The sequence below is a fragment of the Pseudorca crassidens genome, chromosome 8 (genome assembly GCF_039906515.1).
Source record: "Pseudorca crassidens isolate mPseCra1 chromosome 8, mPseCra1.hap1, whole genome shotgun sequence".
In the NCBI taxonomy this organism is placed as follows: Eukaryota; Metazoa; Chordata; class Mammalia; order Artiodactyla; family Delphinidae; genus Pseudorca; species Pseudorca crassidens.
Genome location: NC_090303.1, coordinates 7,568,420 through 7,594,047, shown reverse-complemented (window position 1 = coordinate 7,594,047; position 25,628 = coordinate 7,568,420). Strand labels below are relative to the sequence as shown.

The 25,628-nt window shown below is 39.9% G+C and overlaps 1 protein-coding gene across 3 annotated transcripts; it reads right to left on the bottom strand.

Moving 5' to 3' along the window:
* Positions 1-1,222: 1,222 nt before the first annotated feature.
* On the bottom strand, positions 1,223-25,421 carry VSTM2A (V-set and transmembrane domain containing 2A). Of its 3 annotated transcripts, none has more exons than XM_067745683.1 (5): positions 25,011-25,420; positions 23,041-23,207; positions 21,928-21,978; positions 18,819-19,155; positions 1,223-3,265 (listed from the first exon to the last, which is right to left on the bottom strand). In XM_067745683.1, exons 1-5 carry the CDS (start codon positions 25,084-25,086, stop codon positions 3,189-3,191), a joined length of 708 nt encoding a protein of 235 aa, XP_067601784.1. In that variant the 5' UTR covers positions 25,087-25,420; the 3' UTR covers positions 1,223-3,188. The 3 variants fall into 3 exon arrangements, with proteins under 3 accessions (XP_067601784.1, XP_067601783.1, XP_067601785.1); XM_067745682.1 differs by having other exon boundaries at positions 1,223-3,143; positions 25,011-25,418; XM_067745684.1 differs by lacking the exon at positions 1,223-3,265 and adding an exon at positions 3,272-3,403 and having other exon boundaries at positions 25,011-25,421.
* Between the last annotated feature and the right edge of the window lie 207 nt (positions 25,422-25,628).

Sequence of the window (25,628 nt, the reverse complement as noted above, 5' to 3'; positions counted from 1 at the left end):
AATACCAGGACTATTAATTTGAATTGTACCTGTGTATATTTTGTAAAATCATATTTTAAACTCTTAACATTCATTCTAAAAATTCAATGAACATCATCCCATATCTGTTATTCCATGCTATACATGAGAAATTTAATAATTTCCTGTACTTAAAAATGTATGTTTTCTTTGCCTATATATATATATAATATTTCCCTAAATATGTCTTTCTCCAAGAACTTTATTATAATTTTGTTCTCCAAGAACAAAATTATAATAAGTAGGACCTTTTAGGTGCTCAGAAGCATCTAAGCATTCTTCTTTTAGGTCAGTAAGTCATAATTTAGTCACTTTCAGAATCAATGAATGTGAAGGACCATCTCCATAAAACAAATACACATATGCAAAAATATGCATATAGTTTCAGTGGGTTTATGAAGTCCACTGAGTTTATTTACTAACTCAGATTAAGAGCTCTTGCCTTAGATAAGTTTTGTTATTTTATCTTCAAGTGATTTCATTTGCATTGTTTCATTTGTAAGCAGTTCATAAGTCTTTAAGAAATAACTCAAGAATTTGACTTGAATTCATGTAAGCAATTTGAACTTTTTGTGACTCCCTCTTTTAGAAATATTTATCATTTAACCTTGGAAATCAAGGTTGAGAAAGTCAAATAATTTATTTTTCGAGCTTATTTGTTTCTATAGTTACGGTTACACACCAAGTAATAGTCCCAGAGGGACAATATATGGTGAAAAGAACTAGATGTCTCTTTAAGTTGTTATAGCTTCTGTTCCAATATTTAAGATTCCACATTAAATTTTCTAGTTTGGAGAAACAGATTGTATGCCGTGTTCTTTCTCAAAGAAGTTAGCGAGTCAGACTCTTGGTAGCACACTGACAAAGAAATCTTTGTTATTCTGTACCCTGACACAATGAGTGTAATGAGAGTTCTTCCCAATCAACATAATGTCCTTTATTACAAGCGAGCATGGTGGACATCACTGATACACAGATACATGTCCATCTTGCTTTAGAACTGACCAATCTCATGACCTGAACTTTGGGTAAAAGTAAATTACATGGTGGATTTTCCCAGACTGACTGAATTTGCATCAGTATACTTATTTATACGTGAATGTATGCAATCTTTAGAGTCCAGATAGACTTAAGTAATATTTGTCTTATTATTTTATGCAGTTTAGGCATTAAACTTTGAAAGAAAATAATTTTTCTAGGTTAATAAAATAGTGCAATCAAATCTTTTATTTATTTTTCTCATTAGACTGAAATAATAAACCAAAGGAACAAGAAAAGTGTCAATAAAATATTTAGCATGAAACATTTTCTCAGAAGATAATGTCAAGGATATTATGAAAATATCACATTGCTTGTAATTGAACTGCAGAAAATCAATGCATTTACCTTTGAAAAGCAGAGGTATTCATTGCCTTCAAGCTTCAGTCTAGGACCTTAGGCTTGGTGCTGACGGTCCTATAGAGATGAACTTCTGGTTTGTTATGAAAGAAAATGGAAGAATCTCTCTGGAAGGAAAACTTAGGTCATTTCCATCTCAACCATATCTACTCCACAGTGTATTCGGAACACATTGCTAGTCCTGCCTATAATTCTTTGCCAGAGTAGAAAACAGTTTCTAAATAAAGTAGTCTGAATTATCATAAAGCCAAAAATAAGAATGTAATATTTAAAGTTATAATTCACTTAACTAGTGAACACTGAACACATTATCTTCTTTAGTCGGGGATCTGCAGTCATCTTTTGCATATTATATTTAGCCAACAACCAAATTTTAATTTTTAATTAGGAGACATTAAAATATAATTAGCAGCAAATAACAGAATGACAAAGCTACAAAAATTCATAAAGGTCAAAGGAAGCAGCATTTTTTTAGCCACAGCAAGAAGTGTTCTTCTATGAATTTAGGGATTCACGATGACCGCTTCACCTACCCCATATTCACTTCCAAGGCAAATTTTCTAGATGCGACATTGCTTTTTGACAATAATGATGATAATACAGGAATGGCTGTCAAAACCAGAGAGCTTACATTCTTCAGAGTCAAAAGATCCTCAAACCTCAATAAACACCACATATAAAGGAACATAGCAAATTTCAACACAGCATACACACAGCAAAATTAATTCATTTATCAGAGACCGATACGATTTTGAATATGCATTTTCCAGAAGGAAGCAGAGGGCAACAGAAACCATCTGCAACTGTCAAACCTGTGGAAGTGAAACAATGCATTACAAAATGCCCACAATATAGGAATAAGTGAAAAACATATGTTTTGTCCAAAAAAAAGTTGGTTGATGACCCAACATATAGATACTTATTTGTATATATTTATACAGAGAATGGTAAAAATCAGCTTGCATGAGGCTCATAGTCTATCTACTTTGAAGTTATATCGCACATACTATAAGCAATTTACAGAATTTATCATTTGCATATACAAGAATTGCAAAATGAATTAAAATGCACTGAAATATAGAACACTCAAAATGTTTTTATATAAACCTCCCAGGATTGACAGGGATTGGCCATAATCAGCACTTGCCATATTGAACAAGAACTACAATCAAGAAAAAGGAGAAAAACCCAAGAAAAGGGGAAAAATTCAAAAAGAAATTATCTTTTATTATTTCTTATTTAAAACAATGTTTTCATTGTTGACTCGCAGTGTTGAAAATTTTGTTCTTGCCCCCAGACAGGAGTTTTCTTTGATGATAGTTTATGTTCTGTAGCCTTTTGATCTCTGCTTACTTCCTGCAGATAATGGGTCTTTTAGTAGGAAATCAGTGGTATCTGTAGTAAATATTCACTATACCGATGACGGTCAGGCCAACCCCTGAGCAGTCAGTGAGATGATGCTTTGAGTAGCCGAAAGAAAAGGAAAAAAAAATAGATCTTGCTATTAGAAAATGTTCTATCACTTCACACTAATTCTCTTGAAATAAAAGATCAGTGATTTGCCCAAGAAAATGTGATGAACAAAGTGAGATAGCCTCTTCGTTTGTTTCCGAAAGCAGGTGCTCCTTGTGTAGGTAATTAGAGTACAGTGGGTGCAGAGTGGTGCTTGGAGTTTAGGGTCAACTTTGCTGTCCGCTCCGTAGATTTTACAGGCGATTTGCTCTTTGCTTTAAGAAGAGAAAGTGATATTGGAAAAAAGTCAGCACTTTAGACTAAAGCAAAGCACCCTTCACAAAGCCACAGACAAGAAGCAGGACAGAAAGTCCATGGCTTGTAGCTATCCTCGCACCTGCGGAAGAAGTTATAAGATATTCGCTCATCTCGAAGATTTCCAATGCTCCTTATTAGGCTGTTTTAAACACATACATATATATATTTAATTAGCTCGCCAGCTTGGCTCTGGTGCCCATGAATGTCTTGGCATGCACTGCAAATAACAACACATACAAAGTATTTCAGTCCCAGGAAGTGGTCTTGTTTGCTTTGTCTGTTTTCAAGCCATGCCATCCCACAGTTGGGAACACTTAGAGGAACAAATGCAGACACTTTTCCCTCAAGTAATGCTTTGAGGATGATTCCCTATAGTCACTTGGTTGTTCCTATATGGGTGTCTAAAACAAATCCCCTGTTTTACTACTGCAAGCGTAAAACCACAGGAGATAAAACCCAAACCGAGAGCAGCAGCCTTCTCAAGGGCCTGCAGAACGGGTTCTGGAGTGGGTGTGTTGGGGTATCTGCTTTTAGAGGAAGATCTTTCTCAACTTTTTATCCTTAAAATCTGAAGAAAAGTTAGTGCTATCAAGAATTGGAAATTTTTGAAAGCGCTCTGAGACTACATAAGGGAGAGAATGAAATAGTCTTTTTGTGTTTTTCTTTACATATTTTATCCAGTAAGCTACAAATGATGTATTGAATACCTTTATTAGTGAGAAAACAAAAACGTGATGGACCTCAAAGCATTTCTTTTCTTTCTTTCTTTTTTTTTTTTTTAATTTAAGAAAGGTTAAAAAGGTTTGAAGGGGTGAGGGTAGGAAAATTCAATCTTTTGAATATTTCATCTAAATCATGTTCAGGTCCACATTGGCAATGATAGAAATTGTGGTGAAAACACATGCTCTCAAAAAATCTCTGCAAAGTAAATATTTGGGCTTCTAAAGGGGCTGTTTAGCAGACTCATATTCCTGTTTTCAGTTAGGTTACTTTAGTGTCATCATCGATTTGCCTTCGTTCAGGAGGTGAGTCATGTATTTAACACAGAAACGTAATGACTGAGGACCCAGAGGTTAGTGGTGGGTCTCTGGAGAGTGTTGCTTCACTCAAGCTGGGTGACAAGGTTCAAACTGCAAAAGTAAAGTACAGTCCACATGCGGCTCTAAGTACAAAGATCATGCAAGGAAAACATATAAAATCTATGTAGAACCACTAGCATCAGAGCTTTCCAAAATTAAATATATGCCCTTGTTATCTTTTGAAGAGAGACTCTTTGACAGGGATTCAGTCAATTAAAAAAAGAAAGAAAGAAAATGATTACATGGCTCCTTAAATTGCTAACCGCACTTGACACGAAGTATGTCTGGTGTTGAATAAAGGTTTTAAGAATGCTAAAAACAATAAAACCAAGGAAAATGATTTGCTCTTCAAAAACAATATTTTGTGAAATAATGGTTTCCTTTTCAGCATGAACATTGCAGATGGGCTCAAACTTGCTGAAACTGTGAATTATGCAGCTCATTTCTCGACTAATCAACCCTTCACAGGAGATGCCCATCATTCCCGTGAGATTCGAAGGGAACAGCTATGTCATTCTAACCCAACATTTCCTATCACACTGTGTCCAGTATGTGCAAGTTAAAACAAAAGTTACATGAGCAGTATAATTGGAAACAAACCCAATGATATACTGTAAAGAGTAAAGTTAAAAATTTGAATAGCCATCAGATAGGCAATAAACCATTGCAACACACCACTTTTTTTTTCCAGATTGTAATCATTCACCCACTCTAGGCACCTGCATTTCCTAGCATATTTTTCATTAAATGAAATTTATTTCTGTCAAGCCAAATATATATATTTTTCCTGCACAGTAAATTCTAAAGCAAATCTGTTTTGTCATCAAATCACTGATTGTTTTGCGCTTCTTTCTAGGTTTTATTTATGTCTGGAATGAAGGGGTATGTGCTCCTTTATCTTTGTAATCCCAAAGACTTTGACAGTGAAATCTGAGAATCTAAAATGCTATAATTTATCCTGTGTAATTTTAACAAATAATCATCATAGTCAATTTCATTCAGATGTACACCATTCTGAATATAATATTACTATTTGTCAAACATGTTATGGTCTGTTCTAGAGAAAATTAAGCAAATGTGTTTTGTAAAATGCAAACTTTGGCCATGCGTCATACTCTAGTCTCATTTTTACAAATAGAAACATTTTACTGTTTTGAAACAAAGATTGCAATCAGAAGCCCTGAATTCCAGTTTCCTCTGCAGCCACTCACTTCTGAAATCCCAAATAAGATATTTATTTCTTTGATGTTTTCTAAAATGAGCATAATAATTGTTTGCATATTATTGTTTTATATATATGTTTTCATGAGTATGCCAGACACTGTGTTTGGTTAGCTGTTTTGCCTTATTTGGTTTCCTTTTGCTCTATGCCCAAGCCAAGCAGGATAACCTGTTATCCCCTAAGACGATCATGCATTTAAGCAACTCTTGCCCTCAGATAGCTGCGTTCCGTTGTGTCTGTTCCCACCAACTAGCTGTAAGCTCTCTCTCCTCTGAACTTCCTCTGTATTCTGGTTTTCCCTCTCTTGTGGCCTTAACATGGCTCACACTGACTTGTAATTCATTATATTCGTATCTTACCTCACTGATTACACTATAAGCTCATCAAAGGCAAGGATGAAATTTTAGCAATTTTTTTATTATTCTCAAAGTTTAAAACAATGCCTTGAGTTTTTAAACTTTTGTCCCCAACACAAAATACCCTGTGAAGAAGAAAGGGAAATGCTATTATCTAAATTATGGGAAGAAAATGTGTAGATAACATGCCTCGATGAAGAGTAGCCTAATACAACCTAGAGATTTCTCTCTGACTCAGAGTGTGATTTCACGATATCCTTTGACGTCAACTTAATAATGATGCCTTTCATTTGTTTTTATGCTTAAAGGTTTCCTCGGTGCTCTCTCAGGTGTAATTTCTCATGCCTTTGTAAGGTATGGGGAGGGAGGATTTGCTCCATTTTGCAAATGGAAAAGTCTAAGAAGTCTTCTTAGAAGTTTAATGAGTATAGACACTTAGCTTCCATTTTTCAGCCCTTTTTATACTTCATGCGATAGCGCATCACATCGCCCTCACTGGGATGTGGACATCAGGCATGGCCCAAGACAGTGTCTGTGACAAATGAGTTTGGCCAAGGAGAAATAGGGAAAAAAAAGCCTCAAATATTTTATCTTCAGTATGTATAATTATTATTTCAGGGAATAACAGAAAATTCCATCTATTTATTAAAAGAAAAACAAAACAAAATAACAACGAATCACAACCACACAGAGTTGAGATCTTGGCATCCTCAGAGATCAGGTAGAGGAGGAGAAAGTTTATCACTATTTGCTCAGAGTCACTGCATCTGCCTGCCTTGTTTAACTCAGCACAGCCTTCCAGCCGGGAAAGCCTGCCTGGCCCTCATCTGTCATGCCTGATGGAAGAACTTGGCTCCTTTTTGCACCTTCTATCTACATTGCCATGTCTTTCCTGCATCTACAGCCATGAGGCTGGAAGACACTGGGCATACTGAACAAAGCTGCACCCTCTTCTCCTTCACATCAATCTGCAAAATGGCTACAGCGGACTGGGTACCTGCTATGTCAGGGAATATGCATACATGTTACATGCATACACTGTCTTAGTTCATCTTCTCATCAGCCCAGTATAGTAAACATACATGTCAGGAAAATGTAACTCAGTAGCATGGAATAACTCACCCTAGGTTACACGGTTAATAGGTAGTAAAGCAAAGGTACAGAAATGAAGAGCAATGCAGTCAGATCGACTCAGAGTCTGGATGTGCTTCTTTCTGAAACTCCCTGAGGCAAGCAACCTTGCTTCACTGTCTCCACACCTGTTAGATCAAGATGTGAAGCTATCATTTAAGTGTACATTTATCTTTTCAGCGAAAATGCACTGGCTATAACACACTTAAGAGAAAAATTAGAAAACTTCTTTTCCCCAAGTCTGAACTGATAAATATTGAATATGAAAACACTACCAGCTTCTCTATTTTCCTAAACATTAATAAGTAAAGTTTGTTTTCCTCCATATAGTGTGCCAAATGTCTGATGATATAATATTTTGAACTTTTCATATTGTAGTCTTTTAAATCTTGAAGGTTCCTCCAAATTCATTTAAATATTTGAATGAAAGGTGGTTCCACCACTGTTCTTGCATGCCCTCTTCTTTCTATGAACTTCTCTTTTCTAAACTTTTAATGCAAATTTTATAGTCTGGGACCAGGAAAGGTTAAGTTGATGTTCAAAGTGCAACCATTAGCGACAGGAGAGAAAGACAACCAGAGCTCTTGGCCACTAGAAAAGATACGGGATATGGGTATTTAATTCAAAGAAGTAAGTAGAACGTTAAGACAACTAACTAGACAATTTATCCCATCTATATCTTGCCAGCTCTTCAAATATCCTCTTTCTCTTGGCTGGGATTATTTTGTGATGGGTTAATTTCCTCCGTGAGCACAACTCTTGTTTTCGATATACGGAAGAGTCGTAATTCAGGGCACCTGTCTACAGATTTAAGTACAATTCTCATAGGTTTTTCTCTTTTCTTGTTTGAGTATCAGGTAGGGTCAAAAGGAGCAAGAAAATAAAAAGAACACAATTTCTCTCCTGCTGTGGCTCCCTGGTCTGACTCCAGCATCTTTAGTTTGTAGAAGTGAATATTCATGATGCTTATCATATGAACAAACCTAAGAATGGAAATTTTCCAATAATAAAAGAAGCAACACTCAAATAATTGTTTTGCCTGTGAAGAGGCTAAGCTTATAAAGAATGGAGTGTCCGCTACAGCTCTAGGGATGGACAGGCCTTTGACTTACCTCTCTTTCATTACACATGCCAGCTTTAAGATATGAAAAGAGCTGTGTGAGAAAATTTGAGCTAGCTTTTAATGCCATTTTTATTCAGGTTTGCACATACTAAATCATGACTTAAGGGGAAAGGTCAAATAATAGGATGATTTTATTCTATAATTTTTTGAAAAGAATATCTTTTTATTAGATTCTTATGGGTCCAAGGCCGATTTCTTCCAGAACCCATTTTTTTTAGAAGAAACAGTCTTCATTTTGACCTAATACATAAATCGCCTGTTTTACTTTGCCCAGGCGTGTCGGCAACAGCTGTTTACATTTCCTTTCCTGCTTTCCTTTAGTCAGCAAATTTACACATCTATTCAGTTCTGAGGCCTCTTACTGTAGCTGAGGGAGCCAAGTGCAGCTGTCCACATACACAGGGTCTAGGTGACAAGGTGCATGGGTGATACCCCATTCACCACAGAATGTCCTAGACTTTCTTGCTTACAGCTAATCCCTGCAGGCTTTCAGGGCTCCTACCTTCTACAGCGACTCAAGAATGGGCAAAAAAATGATGCTGCCTCCTGCCTGCTAAGGCCACAGTGCATCTGTCAAAACAGCACATTTTCACTGTAATTTGACTTATTCAAGTAGGAACTGATCTTGGTGCAGACAGGGTGATGATTAGGAAAGCAGCAGCTAATATTTACCTCTGACCATGGTCCCGGGAGGCTGCTATATGATCGTTTTGCTGATTAAGGAAGTGAAACCGAGAAGGATTATATAACACACTAAGTTTGCTCGGTGAGTACATGGCGGCCGCTGAGACTCAGAACCAGTTCTGTCTGACACTATAAACTGATTTGCTTCATAATCTCAGCTGGAGAGTCTTCATTCCAGAAAACTCTAAATTTTCTCAATTCTGCCTATTAGAAATATATGGAAATATGAGTGTTTTTGACAAAATGGGAGAACAATATAAATTCATGGAAAAACAAATAAATTGTTTTCCAAGAATTAAGTTTAATGCTACATATATTTAATCACTGCTTTAACGCATAAATAAGAATGATTCGTTAAGGGCACTCCATTTTACTGGTGTATAAATAAATGCTGCTAAAGTGCTTGAAACTGTTTACTCACAGTTTAAATATGCCTTCTGTGGGTATGTTTTCATTATTAATGATCAATCTCTTTATTCATAATGAGAAGGTAGATATTCATCCACACCTTGTTGGAATGATCACAAATCCACATTAGGGATTGCACACATGTGTAGCCTTGTTGCGCTGACACTGTTGTTGAAGTATCGAGTTTGTCTGAGAGCTTAAAGAAGCACAATCAACTCAAGAATAACTATGAGGATAAGTGGTGCCAATGTGGGATGGCTTTGCTGAGGGGCTGTGATCCAGAGCACTTATCCCATCACAGGTGAGGACACTGTCCTAAGGAAGCCGATAAGAGGTGCTCTTAGCTTTTACAATTTGCTTTAATTCAAGCCTTGAAAGTGTAACCTATATTTCTATGCAGATAGGATTCTGAATTCATGAAGAAATGCTCTCTCAGACTTTTTCAAAGCAGTCATATGAAATAAAACATAATAATCATTTATAAATCTCCCAGTGTATTGATTTATAAATGATGGTGCAGTCATCATCTCCCAACGACCGCACCACTGCTCACCACTTTGATCTCCCTCCAAACTGGGGGCTCAGTGAGTCACACAGTGGAGAGGAAAATGATTGCATGACATTTTATTTATGAAAGTTATACGTGCTTGCTTTATTTTATCAATATATTTATCAAGATCACACCCATTAAGTTTAGAAAAACAAAAAGAATAATTTGATGGTCAGATTCTCCACCCAGCTCCCAGGAAATAAGATATAACGTTCTTAATTTCAATGCTACTAGCAATGTCTGAGGACATCACTTTCACAGTAGTGCTTTCAATTTTCATATGCACATGTGTACCTGCATGTATGTATATTTTTGTCATGAGCTTCACAATCACACAACACCTTTATTTTACTTTGCCTTTCTTTGGTTATTTGTTGAATATATTTTGTTTGTTAGTTTGTTTTCTCAGGAGCTGTCTGTCATTGGCCTCTTTTTAAATTTGGGAAATTTAAAATAATATTATTTTTTTCTTATAACAAAAGTAATGAATTATCAATGTACAGATGTTATCAATACAAACAAAATAATCAAATAATTAAAAATTATAAGATATCTTGACTTTTGATGGACATTTTCATATATTTCTTGTCATTTTTATACACACATATCTGAGATTGATTTAAAATTTAGTATTCTTTATTTTTTCACTTTAAAGTTTTGTATCCTATATTTTTTCACATTATATTATATATTCTTATTTTTTCACTTTAAAGTTTTGTATCCTATATTTTTTGTGTCCTATATTTTTTCACATTATATATTGGTTGTTTTCTAATTTCATTAAACATTTTTGAAAACATGATTCTAGAAGGTGCTTAATACTCATTGTATGATTTCGTCACATTCACTGCGACACTTCCCTACTACTCTTGGCCCTTTGAGTACTTCCGGCTGTGGGCAGACCTCTGTGATACGCATCCCTGTTCTTGGGTCTGGGTCTGCCTCTCTCCTGAGCTCCTCGGAATTTCCTCCTGGGAGCATCATCTCAGGGACAATCTCAAGCCCTGTGACTTATCTTTCCTGCCAATTTTCCTCCAGAAGGGAAGTACCATTCACCTTGCAAGTAATGATACAGCAGAATGCCTGAGTCACTGTAAGCTTGACACATGTTGATTTTTAAAACCTTTGCCAAGATTATACGTGTCAGTTTTTTTTAAATGACTAGGGATTTGACTGGGACTGCAGTAAGTCTACAAATACTTTTGAAAAACCTGACATATTTATAATGGTGAGCTTGTTCATCCAAAAACACCATATTTACTCATTTATTCAAACCTAAACTCTTAACAAAGTGTTCTAATGATTTTCATCTTTATACTACTTATTTGCTACTGCCTTAAAAAATAAGATATTTCATACCTTTTTCTTGTTGCTACTGTTGAGGATTATATATTATGCCACAAATATTTTCTGTTTGGTTATTGCTGTCATATGGAGAATTAATTTAATTTTATCTTTACCTTGATTTTATCAATATTATTTGATCACATCTGATATCTCTAAGTCATTTGGAGTGGATCATATAACCACTGCATCTGTAAAATGGACATTTTCCCTTCTTTTCCTGAATATTAGACACAAATATTTCCTTGTCTGTTATATCACTTATTAGTTACACTTGATTTAATCAAACAAATGTTTTAAATTATTTATAGTAAAATATTATTTTCACTTGTATATTTTGTAACTTTAAATCTTCAAAGTCTCAGACCTCTAATTTCATGCTGATCTTCCTATGTCGAATATTTCTTTTCTGCTCAGCTCTTTAATTAATTGACGTTCATTTGGATATGTATCGTAAATTGTAATAATATGTTTCTATTTATTAATTGAATAAATCCTCCCTTAGTTATTACATTTTTAATTCATCAGATATTATTTTATCTTACCAATTTTAGAGCTTCCACACTTCTTATTTTCTTTCATCTCTATTCATATTTCTGTTCCTTTATGGCCCTCTTAACTCATGGTTATTTGCTAATATACGTTAATATCTGGTAGGTAAAGGGGAAGAGAACTAATAAGGGCCAAGCTCACTCACGTGCCAGGTTTACTCTGCTAGACATTTAAAATACATCATGTCACTTAATGCTAACACGACCCTTGGGGCACATGTATTACTGCCTCAGTTTTACATAGAAAGAGTCTGAGATTCTGTGTGCAGCTCACTGAACAAATGAGCTGGTAGAGAGTGAATCTAGGAGTCAAATCTGTATCTATCTACCACCACAAACTATGCCATTCTTAGTATAAGGTTCTAAATCCATTTTGTTTTTCTCTCTTTTTAAAGCTTTTAATAATATTCTCACATGTTTATATTTTCAGTTACATTATCTATAACTACTTTGTGATTTAAGAAATTCCAAGGGTCTTTTTGGAAAGCTTGCATTTAATTATGGTAGCAGCCAGTGTGTATAACTTCAGCTTCCTAAGACACATTCTTTATTCAGGTCACACAGTTCAAAGTCCTAAAAATCCTTTGGAATTTTATTATTTTTTACCAATAAAGTTAACCATCTAGTTACAGCCTTAGGCAATACAGCTGGTGGCTAGTATGATATGTAGTTATGTTATGTAGGGGACAATTTATCATCAATTAACATCATTGTGATAGAAGGAAAAGAGGAAGCTCTGAAATTATGAACAATAAAACATAAGTCAGGAATGAAGACCCAGTCTCCTTTCTTTAACTCGGTCACCTACACACAGCCAACCAGGAAAATATTCGCCACAGTAGAGCCAGGTGGTGGAGACCATTTACTCTCATCATTTCATTGCTGCTGCTAATAATAATAGTATGTAAGCACATGCAATAATAGTTGTTAATAGAGCAGCTAGTTGTCACTTATTGGGAGTTGATCGGTGTCATGCTCTCTATGTATGTAATTTCATTTAATCCTCAAAACTCTGTGAGAATCATACTACAGTTTCCATTTAATAAACAAGGACTTGGAAGTACACGCAGCTCTGTGTGATGGCCATGAGGTGTGAACAGTCTCTCTCCTTAACAATTGTGCCCACCCCCTCTACTGGTGAGATGCCCCTGCAGGTCTAAGGAGCATCTTCCAGTGGATTTCTGCTCCTTTGCAGCTGAAATGAATGCACCTGTGTCAGGCTATAGGTGGCAGCAGTGTTCCCTGGGAGAAGGAGACTTTGCCTTTCTTTTCTCTTGGAGGGCTCTTGTTATTTTAACCAACAGAGTGAGGTCTTTCCAGCAACTTCTCAACCCGCTGGTCATCTACCCAGAAAACTGCTCCTCTGGAAGCTTCCTGAAATCTCAAGGATCATGAAATCATTCAAGACAAGACCTTAAAACATTGGCAAATTCTGCTTCATGGCTCCTCGATCACAGAGCTCCTAGTAATCACAAATGACCCTGAAGGAACCCTAAGGTGGCCACGCACTGAAAAACCCCTCCGGCACACAGCGGAGCCTTACTTTTACAGACCCAGCCAGTTACTGAATTTCAATGAGTTAAGTTAAATACAGCTTGCAGGAGAATTTAGCAAGTATAGACTCCTAATCTGCGTAATTCCGGTTCAAACATAGCTCTAGCAGATTCCTTAGCCTGTATTATCCAAAGCATTGCCTCAAATCTATTTTTCACCTTATTCATAGATGCTTGATTTACATAGCAGCCATTTAACTGATAGAATTACAATGATCAAATTAATTTAGCCTGTGTAAACAGCCAAGTTGGATTATTTAAACCAAAATCAACATTGAGGTCTGGATTATACAAGCGGACACTTCTCTCTACCTGGATGCCGTGCACCTGGATGCCGTGCACCATTTCCTCATATTTTAAATCAGGAACATAATTTCCTGCATGACACTCAGCCCCTTATCTCCCTCCCCTCAGTAGCTCTGAAATCTGTTGTAAGACCTTTCTTGCTAACTTCGGCCACTTTTGGAAAGCTGCCATGTTTGTCAGCCACAGAGGAGCTTCCGGAGCCCTTGGCTTCAGCAGCTGTAGCAGCAGCTGCCTCTGAATGCTCAGGTTCACATCATGTTGAAAACACAATCATCATATTTCTGAGTTCAGAGAATCAGTATTCCTGCTGAGCGACTACACGTGGAAACATAACTACACCTTAACCATGGCCAGTTTTCTTATGAGTGCCAGCTGTTGATCACAGGAGTAAAGAAAAGTTTCACAAAAGTCCATCACATTACTGGAAAAAATAATAGTAAAAGACCAGTTTCTAAAAGTGTACTTTGTAGCATCACACACATGCACACACATCTCATAGTAAATAATAAAAAGAAATTTTCTCTCACCCATAAGAACTCTTTAGAGATAATGATTCTCATAATTTACTGCACATAAAAATGCATATTTCTGCTTCTAGACTCAGAAATTTGTCCTGGGATACGAATTTTTAACAAGCTCTCTGGTAAGTCTGGCACAGGACATCTGCACGTTGAGAAACACTGTTTAGGAGTCTTGATCGTTTTTGCAATAGTGGCAATATTATCTATTTATGCAAATATAATTATAAGAGAAAGAAGATAAAAGCAGAGACATACTGGCCCTCTCTCTCTTTTCCTTTTCTTGCCACACATGAGCACCACGTGTTCTAGGCACTTAGAGGAATGCAAAAGGAAGTGGTGATCTTTGTAGCCAAGAAGCTATCTTTAGGGTGATCACCTACCCTGTTTTGCCTGAGGGTCAGGCCTCCCAGAAAGTGGGACTTCCAGCATAAAAAGGAGAAAAACCCCAGGGAAAAATTACTATAATATAAGACACAGCAGAGGGCTTCAGAGTAAGTGTAAACAAACTGCTGTGGGGACCTGAATGAGGAAACAGGCAATTCTAAGACAATAGGAGGAAGAACATTTCTTTTTTGACAGCTAAGATGATAAATTTGATTTTGAATATTTGAGTTTAGGGGAGTGACCTGAATATTGCCGTGAAACAAGCCACCCTAAAACCTAGTGCCTTAAATCAACAATTTATTATTCTCTCTCAGGAGTCTGGGGGGGCAGCCAGCTGGGGCTGAAGTCAAAGGCTGGCTTCAGTCAGCAACGTGTCTCAAGGCAGCTGCACTTCCTACTCGGTGGCTGGCTCTAAGCGGCCACAGCAGAGGCTGGCTGTCCCCTTGCAGGGTACGTCTGGAATTGGTTGGGGTGGCATTACTCCTTCCCATCTCACTGTCACAGTGGTCACAGGCCAGCCCAGCCTGGGGGGGGGGGCGGAGGACAAGAGGCACCACACGTCAACGGCTGGTGTCAACAACATGCAGGGGCTCTGCTCTGCACGGTGCTCGTGGGACAGACATGGGGAGCATGACGGGGACAGCGGGGTGCTCTCGTCCGGCTCTCCAGAGGGAAATCAGAATCGGAATATCAACTGCTAAGTTTTCTAAGGAAACATTAGCGGTCGAAACCACAGAAACGGATGAGATCAGGGCGTTGAGAACGGGAAAAGAACTACATTTAAGAGAGGAATTTAGGAGGAGAAGCCCACAAAGAGAGGGGAACACTAACAGCCAACAAGCAGGGGCCAGAGGGGAGTTTAGGAGACCAGCGACGGGAGAGCTTCCCCCCTGCCCGCCAGGACTCGGGACACGGGAAGGGGAGACGGGAGGTCCAGGGGTGCGGAGGGAGGGCGGAGCTGTGACCTTCGGGGGGCGGGGCTGGGCTGTAGTCACAGTTTTGTTGGCCTGTTGGCCAGGGTTGGGGGAGAGGACCCACAGAAGGGAACGTAGATGGGGGGAACAAAGGGAGGGAAGTGGGGTGGTGGTGAATGGAGGGGATGTTTGGCTTCTGTAAGGAGTAGATGTTCTCCATGAGACAAGAAGAAACACGTAGAGAACGGTGTAGTTTCTTGAGGTATTTGGGGATCTGTTCTCCGTGCAGGTGGAACTAAACCACTTCATGCTAGAATCAGGAACTGTTACCCTCAGAGCACCTACAGGATACTCTTCAATGTCAGCTATGGGTACAGACCAAGAGCTGGAGAAAAGAAACAACTAAGGGATGGCAAAAGCCAAGCTCTACCTATTTGCTTTATCATTTTTCTTCATTGTTTTGGTTCTAATTGTGGATTATCAACTGGAGGTAGAATTAAAAGAACTTAAAGAGAGATATCATAAAGATACAGCCCAATGGGATAGTCACATGCTCACTAGCTTTTGGAAAAATATCTGGGAAAAGTAGCTATATTGAACGATAGTTAAACCTTTTCTTTATCTTGTGATATGTAGATGGTAATAGATTAGTTTTCCATCTTTTTTTCATGTAAATTTCTGCTTTAGGAAAACTAGGTAATTCTATGACAATTTGAACATTATATATGTGTATACATACAGCGTTATTTTCAGCTAATACTTTTCCTTCATAGAGACATAGAACTTCTCTGACAGAAAAAAGTATGAATTAAGAGTTGAGTATTCAATCTAAATAGTTCAGTCAACTAAGTCAAAAACTATGGTGAAACTAAAAGGCTGACAGACCAGCCTTTGGTAACAGGTTGTATTACAGTGTCATATATACCACAGATGACGCATGCCTCCCTGTATGAAGTGAGAATAACAAAAGGCTAGTATAGCTTTTAGCCTGTAAAGGCAAGATTTTAATTTTTGTGTCTTCATCATGTCTTGCCTTTAACAGAATAAGAAAAGAAAGATGCATGGTTAATGGAATCTACAAATACTTTGTTTCTCACAAATGAAAATATAAAAAAAAATAAACCCTTTGAAGAATGGAAGTATGTCTTCCATTTCTGTGTCATTGTGCCTGGCATATAAGCTCTTGAAAGGATGGAGAGTGAATAAATGAGTGAATAAATGAAGTGTGGGTATTGAAATCAGCTTTATTTGAATATAACCTGAAGAATTATAAAGTGAAATTATAAATCAGGACGTGGGTGTTACAGGAAATATAATATTACATAAATATCCATCCCAAATATGGTATTTTATGCAATAATTGTGCAAGCACAGAAACTTACACATGAATAAAATGGGTGTGGCTGAGCCACCCGAGCTTCTGCACTAGAAGTTAGAAAATGTTAAATGTACCTAAAATATTTTCCAGTATTCACTGGTAGGAAAATATAGAAATGAAAAACGTTGATGTATTTCCGATTAATCTTTGCTAGAGCAGATAATTTTTAGTGGAAATTACTTTGAATGGATATGGGCTTCCATGAGTCAGCATCCCCTGTCTCCTTTCACTCTTCCTCTAGGACAAGCAATGAGTGAGGCTGGTAATGGGGTGGAAAATGAGCAGTGATTTTTATTTGAAAATTGTTAGAAGATGTGTAGAGTTTACCACTTAGCACCAATCACAATACTAAGAAAGAGACTAAAGTAAAATGGATCTTCTTAGAGTATGTTATTCAATCCAAAACGTAAAGAGTTTAGAAATAGAACATTTCATTCTATGCTTAGAATCCTTCACTTGGGATACGTAATCTGTCTGTTTAATTCCACAGAATGGATTTATGATTTCTGGCTTGGAATATTCTTTGTAGGCTAATAATTTCAATTCCATGATTTGGAGTCCTCACCAATTAGGTTGTAAACTGTCGGCTGCGGGTACTCTGTAATTTTGCATATAGTGTCTAGCTTCTTCTTTTGATGGTATGAAAGGGAGGAGGGCAATGTCTCCAAAGATATAAAATCTTTACCAAATAATGGCTACAAAAATTATAACCATTAGGGGGGTGTGTGTGTGTGTGTGTGTGTGTGTGTGTATGTGTGTGTGTGTGTGTATATATATATATATATATATAGGTGGGTATATATATGTGTGTGTGTGAATATATATACACACATTCTAGCTATGGTTTTTTTCTTTACTTTGGGATATAAAAGAGATGATAAAGAGGAAAATAAGGCAAAGTCACACAAATTTGGCTTCAGAGAGGCTAAGCTGTCTATTCATCAGACTGACAAAAGTTGCCATGACCAAGGCATGCTGGGATAGCTGCTCACCTACATTTAAAGGCAGGACAAACTCACAGAGACCCTGAGTTAAGCTCAGGACAAATCATCTCCATTAGCACATGAAGCCTAAGGAGGAACCTAGAGCGGCACACATTATTTTAAAAGTGTTGTTTACAAATAAGGATTTAAAGATATATATACATATACATATTTCTCCATATAAATGTAAATATATATTTAAATATATATTTATATATATATAAATATCACCCTGATAAAATGATGAGATTTTTTAAATGTAATGGCTAAAAAAAATTTGAATGGTAGCAATAGAATTTTCTATTACCAACAGTAGTGTCAATAATTCTTCAATGATAAACTATAAAGGGAAAAGCTTAAAAATGAGAAATGATAGATTTTATGCTCCCTTCATCCTATAATATTACGTCAAGTGTGTTATCAAAATACAGAACAGTCTGGGGTGGTGTTAAGTACTGCCTATCCCAAGGTTAAAACTTCAATGAGTTTCCACGGGCTGAATGAGCGCATAAATTAATGCTATTCAGAGCAGCTTTAACTTGCACAGCTGACTTAGGAAGCGTGTGACTAAGCTTGACTAAGCTTCTAAATTGGCATCAGAGCTACACTGACAGGAGCTGCCTTATCTCTGCACCACTTTCTGCCTTTCGCCCCACCCCCCTCATTTCCTCCCATTATCATCATCACTTTCATCACAGGCAGCTGAAGTTTCTCCTTCAAAATCAGAAGCCCTTGGAGAGTGGTCCTGCTTAAGGCTACGGGTCCCTGAAAATGTGGTGTGTCTCTTTCATTTACATGTTGATTAAGTGAAAGTCTCTTAATTTGGGCTATTATCGATACATAAATCTGCAGAGAAAATAAACATGCATTTATAATGCAACCAAACATTACATGATTTATTGTGCTTATAATGTGTAAACACAGAAGGAAAAGAAGTCCAGCTCTCAGATCCCCTGGACATGAAGCACTGCCAGCGACTAATGGGCAATTCACATCCTCTGGGAAGGCCAGCCTCCCTGGCTCTCATAGCTCATCCTCATTTCAAGTGAACTAGGTCTCCAATTTTAAAACCGTCATACATAAATCTGTCTACTCTGACCATCTTCCTGCGGAGGGTTTGTGAGGGGTAAAATGGGTTTCCATACCTGATTGTGGACTTTGTTTGGGGATTTTGGCTACCGCTTGAGGGCTGGAAGTGGAGAGCACTCGCTGGTTGGCAGAGCTGTGCATGCTGCCGGGAGCGGCCGCCGAGACGTTCTTGCGGGGCTTCACATCCTGCAGCCACATGGGCGAGGCCTCGAAGGCCTGCATCCTCCGAGCATGGCTGTTGGCGTTGACTTTTAGGTAGGCCTGGGCTTTGTGTTCCTGAAGCTCTCCATAATTGGCGTCGGTCACCCTGCATTCATATAAGCCTTCATCCTTTTTCCTCACTTTGGAAATCTGAAGCTTGTGAGAGATGTCATTGCCTTGGACTTTCACTGTCTGAAAAATTGCAAGTAAAGAAATAAAGTGCTACATCAAGAGACTGGGTTCCAGTACCTTGTCCCGAGCTTGCTAACGCTGGAAAATTAAAGGGTCTCATTGGTCTCACAGCCATAGGCTGAAAGCTTTTTATTTTCTCAGCAGTCAAATTGGAAGACCTTATTTATCCTATTTCACTAACACCTGGCTTCACAAGATCATGGAGACATTAGTTCAATCCAGCTGGGCCAGATTCCATTAGCCATGTGGTTCCCATTTCCCAGGCTGTGGGACCAGCCCTGCCATGTTCCCATCATGGGACTGGCCTCTGCCTGGTGAGCTCAGCTGAATGAAGCAGGACCTCATGAGGCTGAGTGTATAGTTTACACAGCCTCTCTCACTTCTTCCCTGCTGACGACTGCTCTTGAGAGATCAAAAAGACACGTTGTTGGTCACGACTGAGTTGAAGTGAGAATGTGCTTTTATCCCCACTTTGGGATGATTACTAAAGGGACTGACAAAATAGACTTGGACAGTAATGTTTTTTTCTCAAATTGTTGGTGCAGTCTGACCTATAGTCATGGGGTGGCATGATTTAGGGAGCAGATTAATGTCACCAGAAATCCTATGGCTCAGAGTACATACCTCCTGCTACCATAGGGTCTGTGTGCTACTGGAACTTGAGATGCCATCAGTTAAACGCTGCTTTGATTTTCAAAATAGAAACTGACTCTCGTTTCTACCAACAATTTATAGGCCAGATTAACAGCAAGATTATATAGAAGGTTATGTATAATATATAAAATTCTATAATATTTAATATATATATATATCTATAAGCATCTTTATCAGAACTAGATTTGATAAACATCATATATAATCCATGATTGACAGAATGATGGACTTCATAAGACATTCAAGATTTAAGGGTTTGGATAATCTCAAAAGATAAGAAGCGAGGAAGGCATAAAGTTATTTCTCTACTGGCCCTTACACTCTCAAATAGCCATAAGTAATTAAGAAAATTTGGGAAGTGTTCATCTGGTTTTTACATACAGAGTTGTATATACAAATAGTTTCCAACATCTGAACCATAAGTATGCATTTATGTGTATGAAAAATTACATATGAATATTACTAATACTGTAAAAATAAAGGGAATCGATAGTTTCAAATATATTTTCAGCTGGGTCTCCGATTAAGGTTGGGGTAGTCAGAGTGCTTATATTATTATTATCCCACTTTACAGTATAGTAAACTGAGGCTTAGGGGGTTTGGGTCAGTGATTTTCAACACTGACTGCCCACTAGAATCATCTGAGGAGGTTTAGAAAATGCTCTCATTTGGATTAATGCAGAAACACTGTGTGCATCTCTGGGGGACAAAGGTCATATCAGTATTTTGTGAAAGCTCTCCTGAGAATTCAAATTAACTGCTGGTTTAGGACATATGTTCAAGGTCACACACCGGGTAAACTGGGAACACACCACTTTCTATCTCAGTTTGTGTCTAGAACTCTTTCCAGTTTACTAGATTATATGAACTCTGGCCATAGCAGTTAGCAGTTGTGTGCATGGCTGTGCATCTGATTGCATGCTTCCCTAGGTCAAGATGTGTGAGGCTGCTTCACCACTGGTCTTTGGAGGGTTGGGGTATGGGTGAAGGATGAAAGACGAATAGGAAATAAACAATCTATCTAACTGTATGTGTATGTGAAAAATGAAATATTTTAAAAAAATCGTTAATAATGGATCTTACCAATAAAGCTTTTCTAGCACTGTCAGAAAACAAGAGTTTCTGTGATATAAGAATAATTGAATTGAAAGATTCTAAAAAGTCCATGAGTTTATGAATAGAAACCGGAGTTTCTGGTTTGTATCTTATTTTTGTTTGATATTTTCTTCCATGTTGAGATTATACATTTAGATTAGAGAATCTGATTTTATTGGTATAATACATTTTTACACTTTTAGTTATAATAGCCTCAGAATAAATTTCTTTTTAAAATGTGGGTCATTGGATTTTTAGATTCTTTATACATATATTATTTCTAGTAATGGTAACTTGTTTACTAATTATCAACAAGCTGAGCAGTGGTACAGTATAAAATGATTCTAGATGGCTTCATCTGAGGTGTAGTAAAAAAAAGATTTTCTTTCTAATTTCACTCGCAAGTATGAAAAGTAATAACCAGCAGAGTAGAAATACATCTCTGTATTATCAACAGGTTAACCTCCTCCAATAATGTTTTTATATTGGCTTTTGGTTTTATATTTACATTTATATGATTTTGAACATTGGCATTAGAAATACGTTGCACGCATTATGAATGACGTTGAAGTTGAGCTGTTTTCATTACAACTTCAACACTCTGTTGGATGCTCTAATTTTTTTCAGCCTGGGAAGATTTTCGTACCGTTAGTGTTTTACTTGCTATTGAAGAATAATTACTGGTATAATTTTGAACAGATATTATTAGCATTGCAGCCCTTTAACAGTTATGTAACTGTTAATAAGAGCAAGAATAAAGTCTCACACACTTCTTTGGGTGGCAAAATGATTGCCTAGTAACTGTTCAAATATCTACGTCATTAAGATAAATAATTTTATTGTATGAACTCTGCTTCAGTGTGTATGTATCCAGTGAGGTAAGACACGACACAGACAGCGGGCTCTCGCCCTGCGCATGCAAGTTGCCTGTTTCAGGGGCAGTAAGTTAATAGGCTTTTGAAAACCTGAAATTCCCAAACTGGTGCCCCCGGGCCCGAGGGCAGCCGTCGCGGTGACACTCACGCTGATCTTGGTCCCGTCGCCGTCCGGGTCCCGGTATGGCAGCAGCTCCGTCTGCGGTGGGGAAGGGGGGTGGACACCGACGCTCAGACCGGGCCCGACCTGAGCCCTCGGCCATGCAAACCTAGCGGGGTCGGGCTGCCCTGGGCCGCCCCGGGGCCGGGCTCGGGGACTCAGGAGCGGGGATTAGGGGTTCCGGAGGGTGGGGACTGGGGGGCGGGGGCTCGGGGAGCGGGAGAATTAGGGACTCCCGAGAGTGGGGATTCCGGGGCGGGGGACCGCGGAGGCTGGGATTCCGGAGGGTGGGGAATAAGGGGTACCCGGGAACTCGGGGGGGTCTGCGTTCGGGTCAGGCCCCCGGGGCGCGCCAGTCTGTGGGACGGCACCCTGCGTCGTCCCCGGCCCGCGTCCCCTGCCTGCGGTCCCTTCTACAGGCTTCCTCTCGCCCCCGCACGGCCGCCGCCTCTTCTGCAGAACTGTCTGCCCCTCAGTTCAGACCCTCGTTTCCCCGCCCCTCCGCTCCTGCTCAGTTCTCCTCCCCTCCCCGCCCCCTCTCCACTTGGGTCGCCTCGGGTCCCTCCGTCAGTCCCCATCCCCTTCTCCCCTGTCACCCTTTCCTCCCTCTCTCCCCGTCCTCCATCTCCCCCCACCTCCCTCTCTCCCCCTCCACTTCCCCTCCTCTCTCTCTCTCCCCCCTCCCCCCTCTGATTACGGCGGAGGTGAGAGAAACCGACGGGGGTGGAGGGCCGGGGTGATGGAAACATCGACATAATTCCTGTCCTCACACCACCGTCCCGAAGGGGACATTGAGTGTCCGGAGATGTATCAACACGGCAGTGCCATCACGGACAGCTCACAATGACCCGTACGAAAAGGAGGAGGCTATTCCCAATCTTTAACCGGGAAAGACTGGACAACATGCCTTCCCTTGGTTTTAACGTGGTGTCACCAGGGCACGCGGCTCACTCCCTGGCATCCCTGGGCGTCCTCCTTGCCGAGAGAGCCAGGGGGCTCCCCATGGGCGCCCAGGCATCATCTTGGGCCCGACCCCGACTGGACACTCAGAGGTCTAAGTCAGTGGGTGGGACGGACGCGAAGGCGACGGGACTCCGCTACCTGTGCCCCGGCCACTTCAGCCCCGGGGTCCAGGTCCTCCGGCCCCCGCAGGAACCACCACTGGATCTCCAGGTACACCGAGGAGGAGCCGCTCTGGAAAGCGCAGGACATCTCCACATTCTGCCCCTCGGTTGCCGTCACGTTCCGTGGAAACTCGGTAAATTTTGCTGCAAAACAGAAACGCACCCTTTTGGAATATACACACCACTCTTGACAGCGTCTCTTGAGAGCTCACTACATTTTCCTTCGACTTAAAAATAAATAAATAAAAACCGCAACAAAAAGCCCTCTGTGACATCCCAGAGGCTCCCCAACCCCCTTTCCTTTGCCTCTTTCTTGTCTTACTTTTGGTATGGTGCCTAAGTCATTTTGTTTTTGATCAAGTCCAGATAATGGAAAGGTTAACAAGCTTGCCAATAACTCCCCTCTGTTAGCCAAGATGCCCACAGTTAGATACAAATACCCTTTGTCAAACTGCAGTATTCCCCAAAACTTACTGAGGGTTTCAGTGAAGTATATTTTACTTATATTTATATTTAAGTATATTTGACAAATCTGTCAAGCTGATACAAGAGGAGAGCCTCCTGCCTCCAAGTTTCTAAACAATCTATGACTAACTGGACGTTTCATGTTAATAGAGAAGGGATCGTGATTATCTGTCAAAAGATACATTCCTAATATATCATGACACTTATTAGCAATTGTGATTCAAAGCCTACAGCAGTGAAACAAGTTGCACACTTTCTAAGCTGTGGATATTTCTTTCCAAATTAACCTTCATCAAGCAACTGTATTGTAAACTGTCATACATCGTGGGATGTAAGAATCACACACCTGGGCTTGGTTCAGATTAAAGATTGTTCTGAAGTCACTAGAGACATTTTTTCCCAGCCTTTTCATTACCAATCTTGACACTGCTAGTTTGCAAGGTTCATGGAGTCATGGTGAAACTCACAAAAATATGTTTCCTCTCTCCCAAAGGCACTTCTCCAACATGGAATGCTTTGGATGGTTGTTCTTATCTTGTCTAAGAAATATTTTGCAAAGAGCTGATGATTCCCTAAAAGTCTTGGAGAGATTTGTGGCTGAAGGAAGTGCACAGCTACAATGCGAACTCATGGGGAGGAGGGCTGAGGGGGCTGCAGGGCCGATTCAGGGTGGATGCACTTTGCCCCCACTTTTCAATGCGAGGCACCATCAGTGTCCCTTTCCAAAATTTTTTTTTATAAAATCCCAACATGATCTCTATTGAAATTGAACTGTATTTATACTTAGAGGAAATGGGAGATGTTAAGAGGACATTCTGATCTGAAAAGGATTCTTCCGTTCAAGCTGGAAGGGAGAGTGTGGCATTTCTGTTTGCAGAAGCGATGCAGTCCTCTGACAGCAGAGGTGTGATCTGTTCATGGTGCTGAAATGATCACTGCAGCCTGCGAAGTCCTAACAACTGGATTTAGCAGGCTACTGCTGCTGCTGCTGCTTGTAATGCAAGTTGTACCTTTTTATGGGTCCTCAGAGGAGTCTGTCCTTTGATAAACACACAGGCAAACGAAGTCACACGGACCCAGAAAAAGGAAACTATAAGCTCATACTGCCTACATCGAGGAGGAGAGCTGGCCATGGAGAGTCCCCAATCCCCAGCTCTGTTTGCGATGATTATGTATGCACGAGTGGTCACCCTGTGCATGCACACAGATAGAAGGGACACACACACACACACATACTTATAACCCTGTGTTTGTGCTCACCAAGGAACCCATCTCGTTGTCGGGCACCAACTAGATCTGCTCTCAAATCTAGCAGGGCTACTATTTAATAAACTTTAAAGAAAAATGCCAAACAGAACACTATTCCTCTGTTACTTGCTAAGAACCTCACCACATCTGCCTGGCCATTCTTTGAACACAGAGAAGGCACACAAACACACACAGTGCAAGCAAATGTATATTTGCCAGTGAGCACAGACTTACCTTGAGAAGAAAGCCCTTGCTGTACATATAAAACGGAAAAGAAAACAAATCCAACATACGCCAGAAAGATCCCCATCGTTCCAAAAAAAAAAAAAAAAAATGGGGGGTGGGGGTCGTCACATCAGTGTAGCCAACAGCCAAAAAGCCCTAAAAGAAAGGAATGCCACTGTCTCGCGGGCTCGGTCTCAGCGCCCGGGGCGCGGCGCCGCTAACATCCTGCTGCTTGCCGGCGCGGAATGGCTCTGTGGACGCGGACCGGGGAGCCGGCGGCGCAGTGGCGGGCTGGGCACCGGGCTGGGCTCCGGCGGGCTGGGCTCCGGTGGGCTGCGCGTGCACACCCGGATCGCGGCGCGGGGCAGTGCCTGGCCACTCGACCGCCCGCCTTCCGCTTCCTGCGGCGGGTCCGGCGTCAGCCCGCGGCGTGGGGCGCGTGGCGCGGGGACTGGCGAGGGGCGGGGACCTCGCGGGCTCGCGCCGGCACCCCTCTCAGCGCCGCGGCGCCTTTAACTCCGTGCGCGCCGGACCGCGCTCCGTCTATGCTCACCTTCCGGAGAGCGGCGGCATAGTTCCTTCGTAAAGTGCTTCTTCCTCGTCGGCTGAACCTCTCTCGCCACGGGG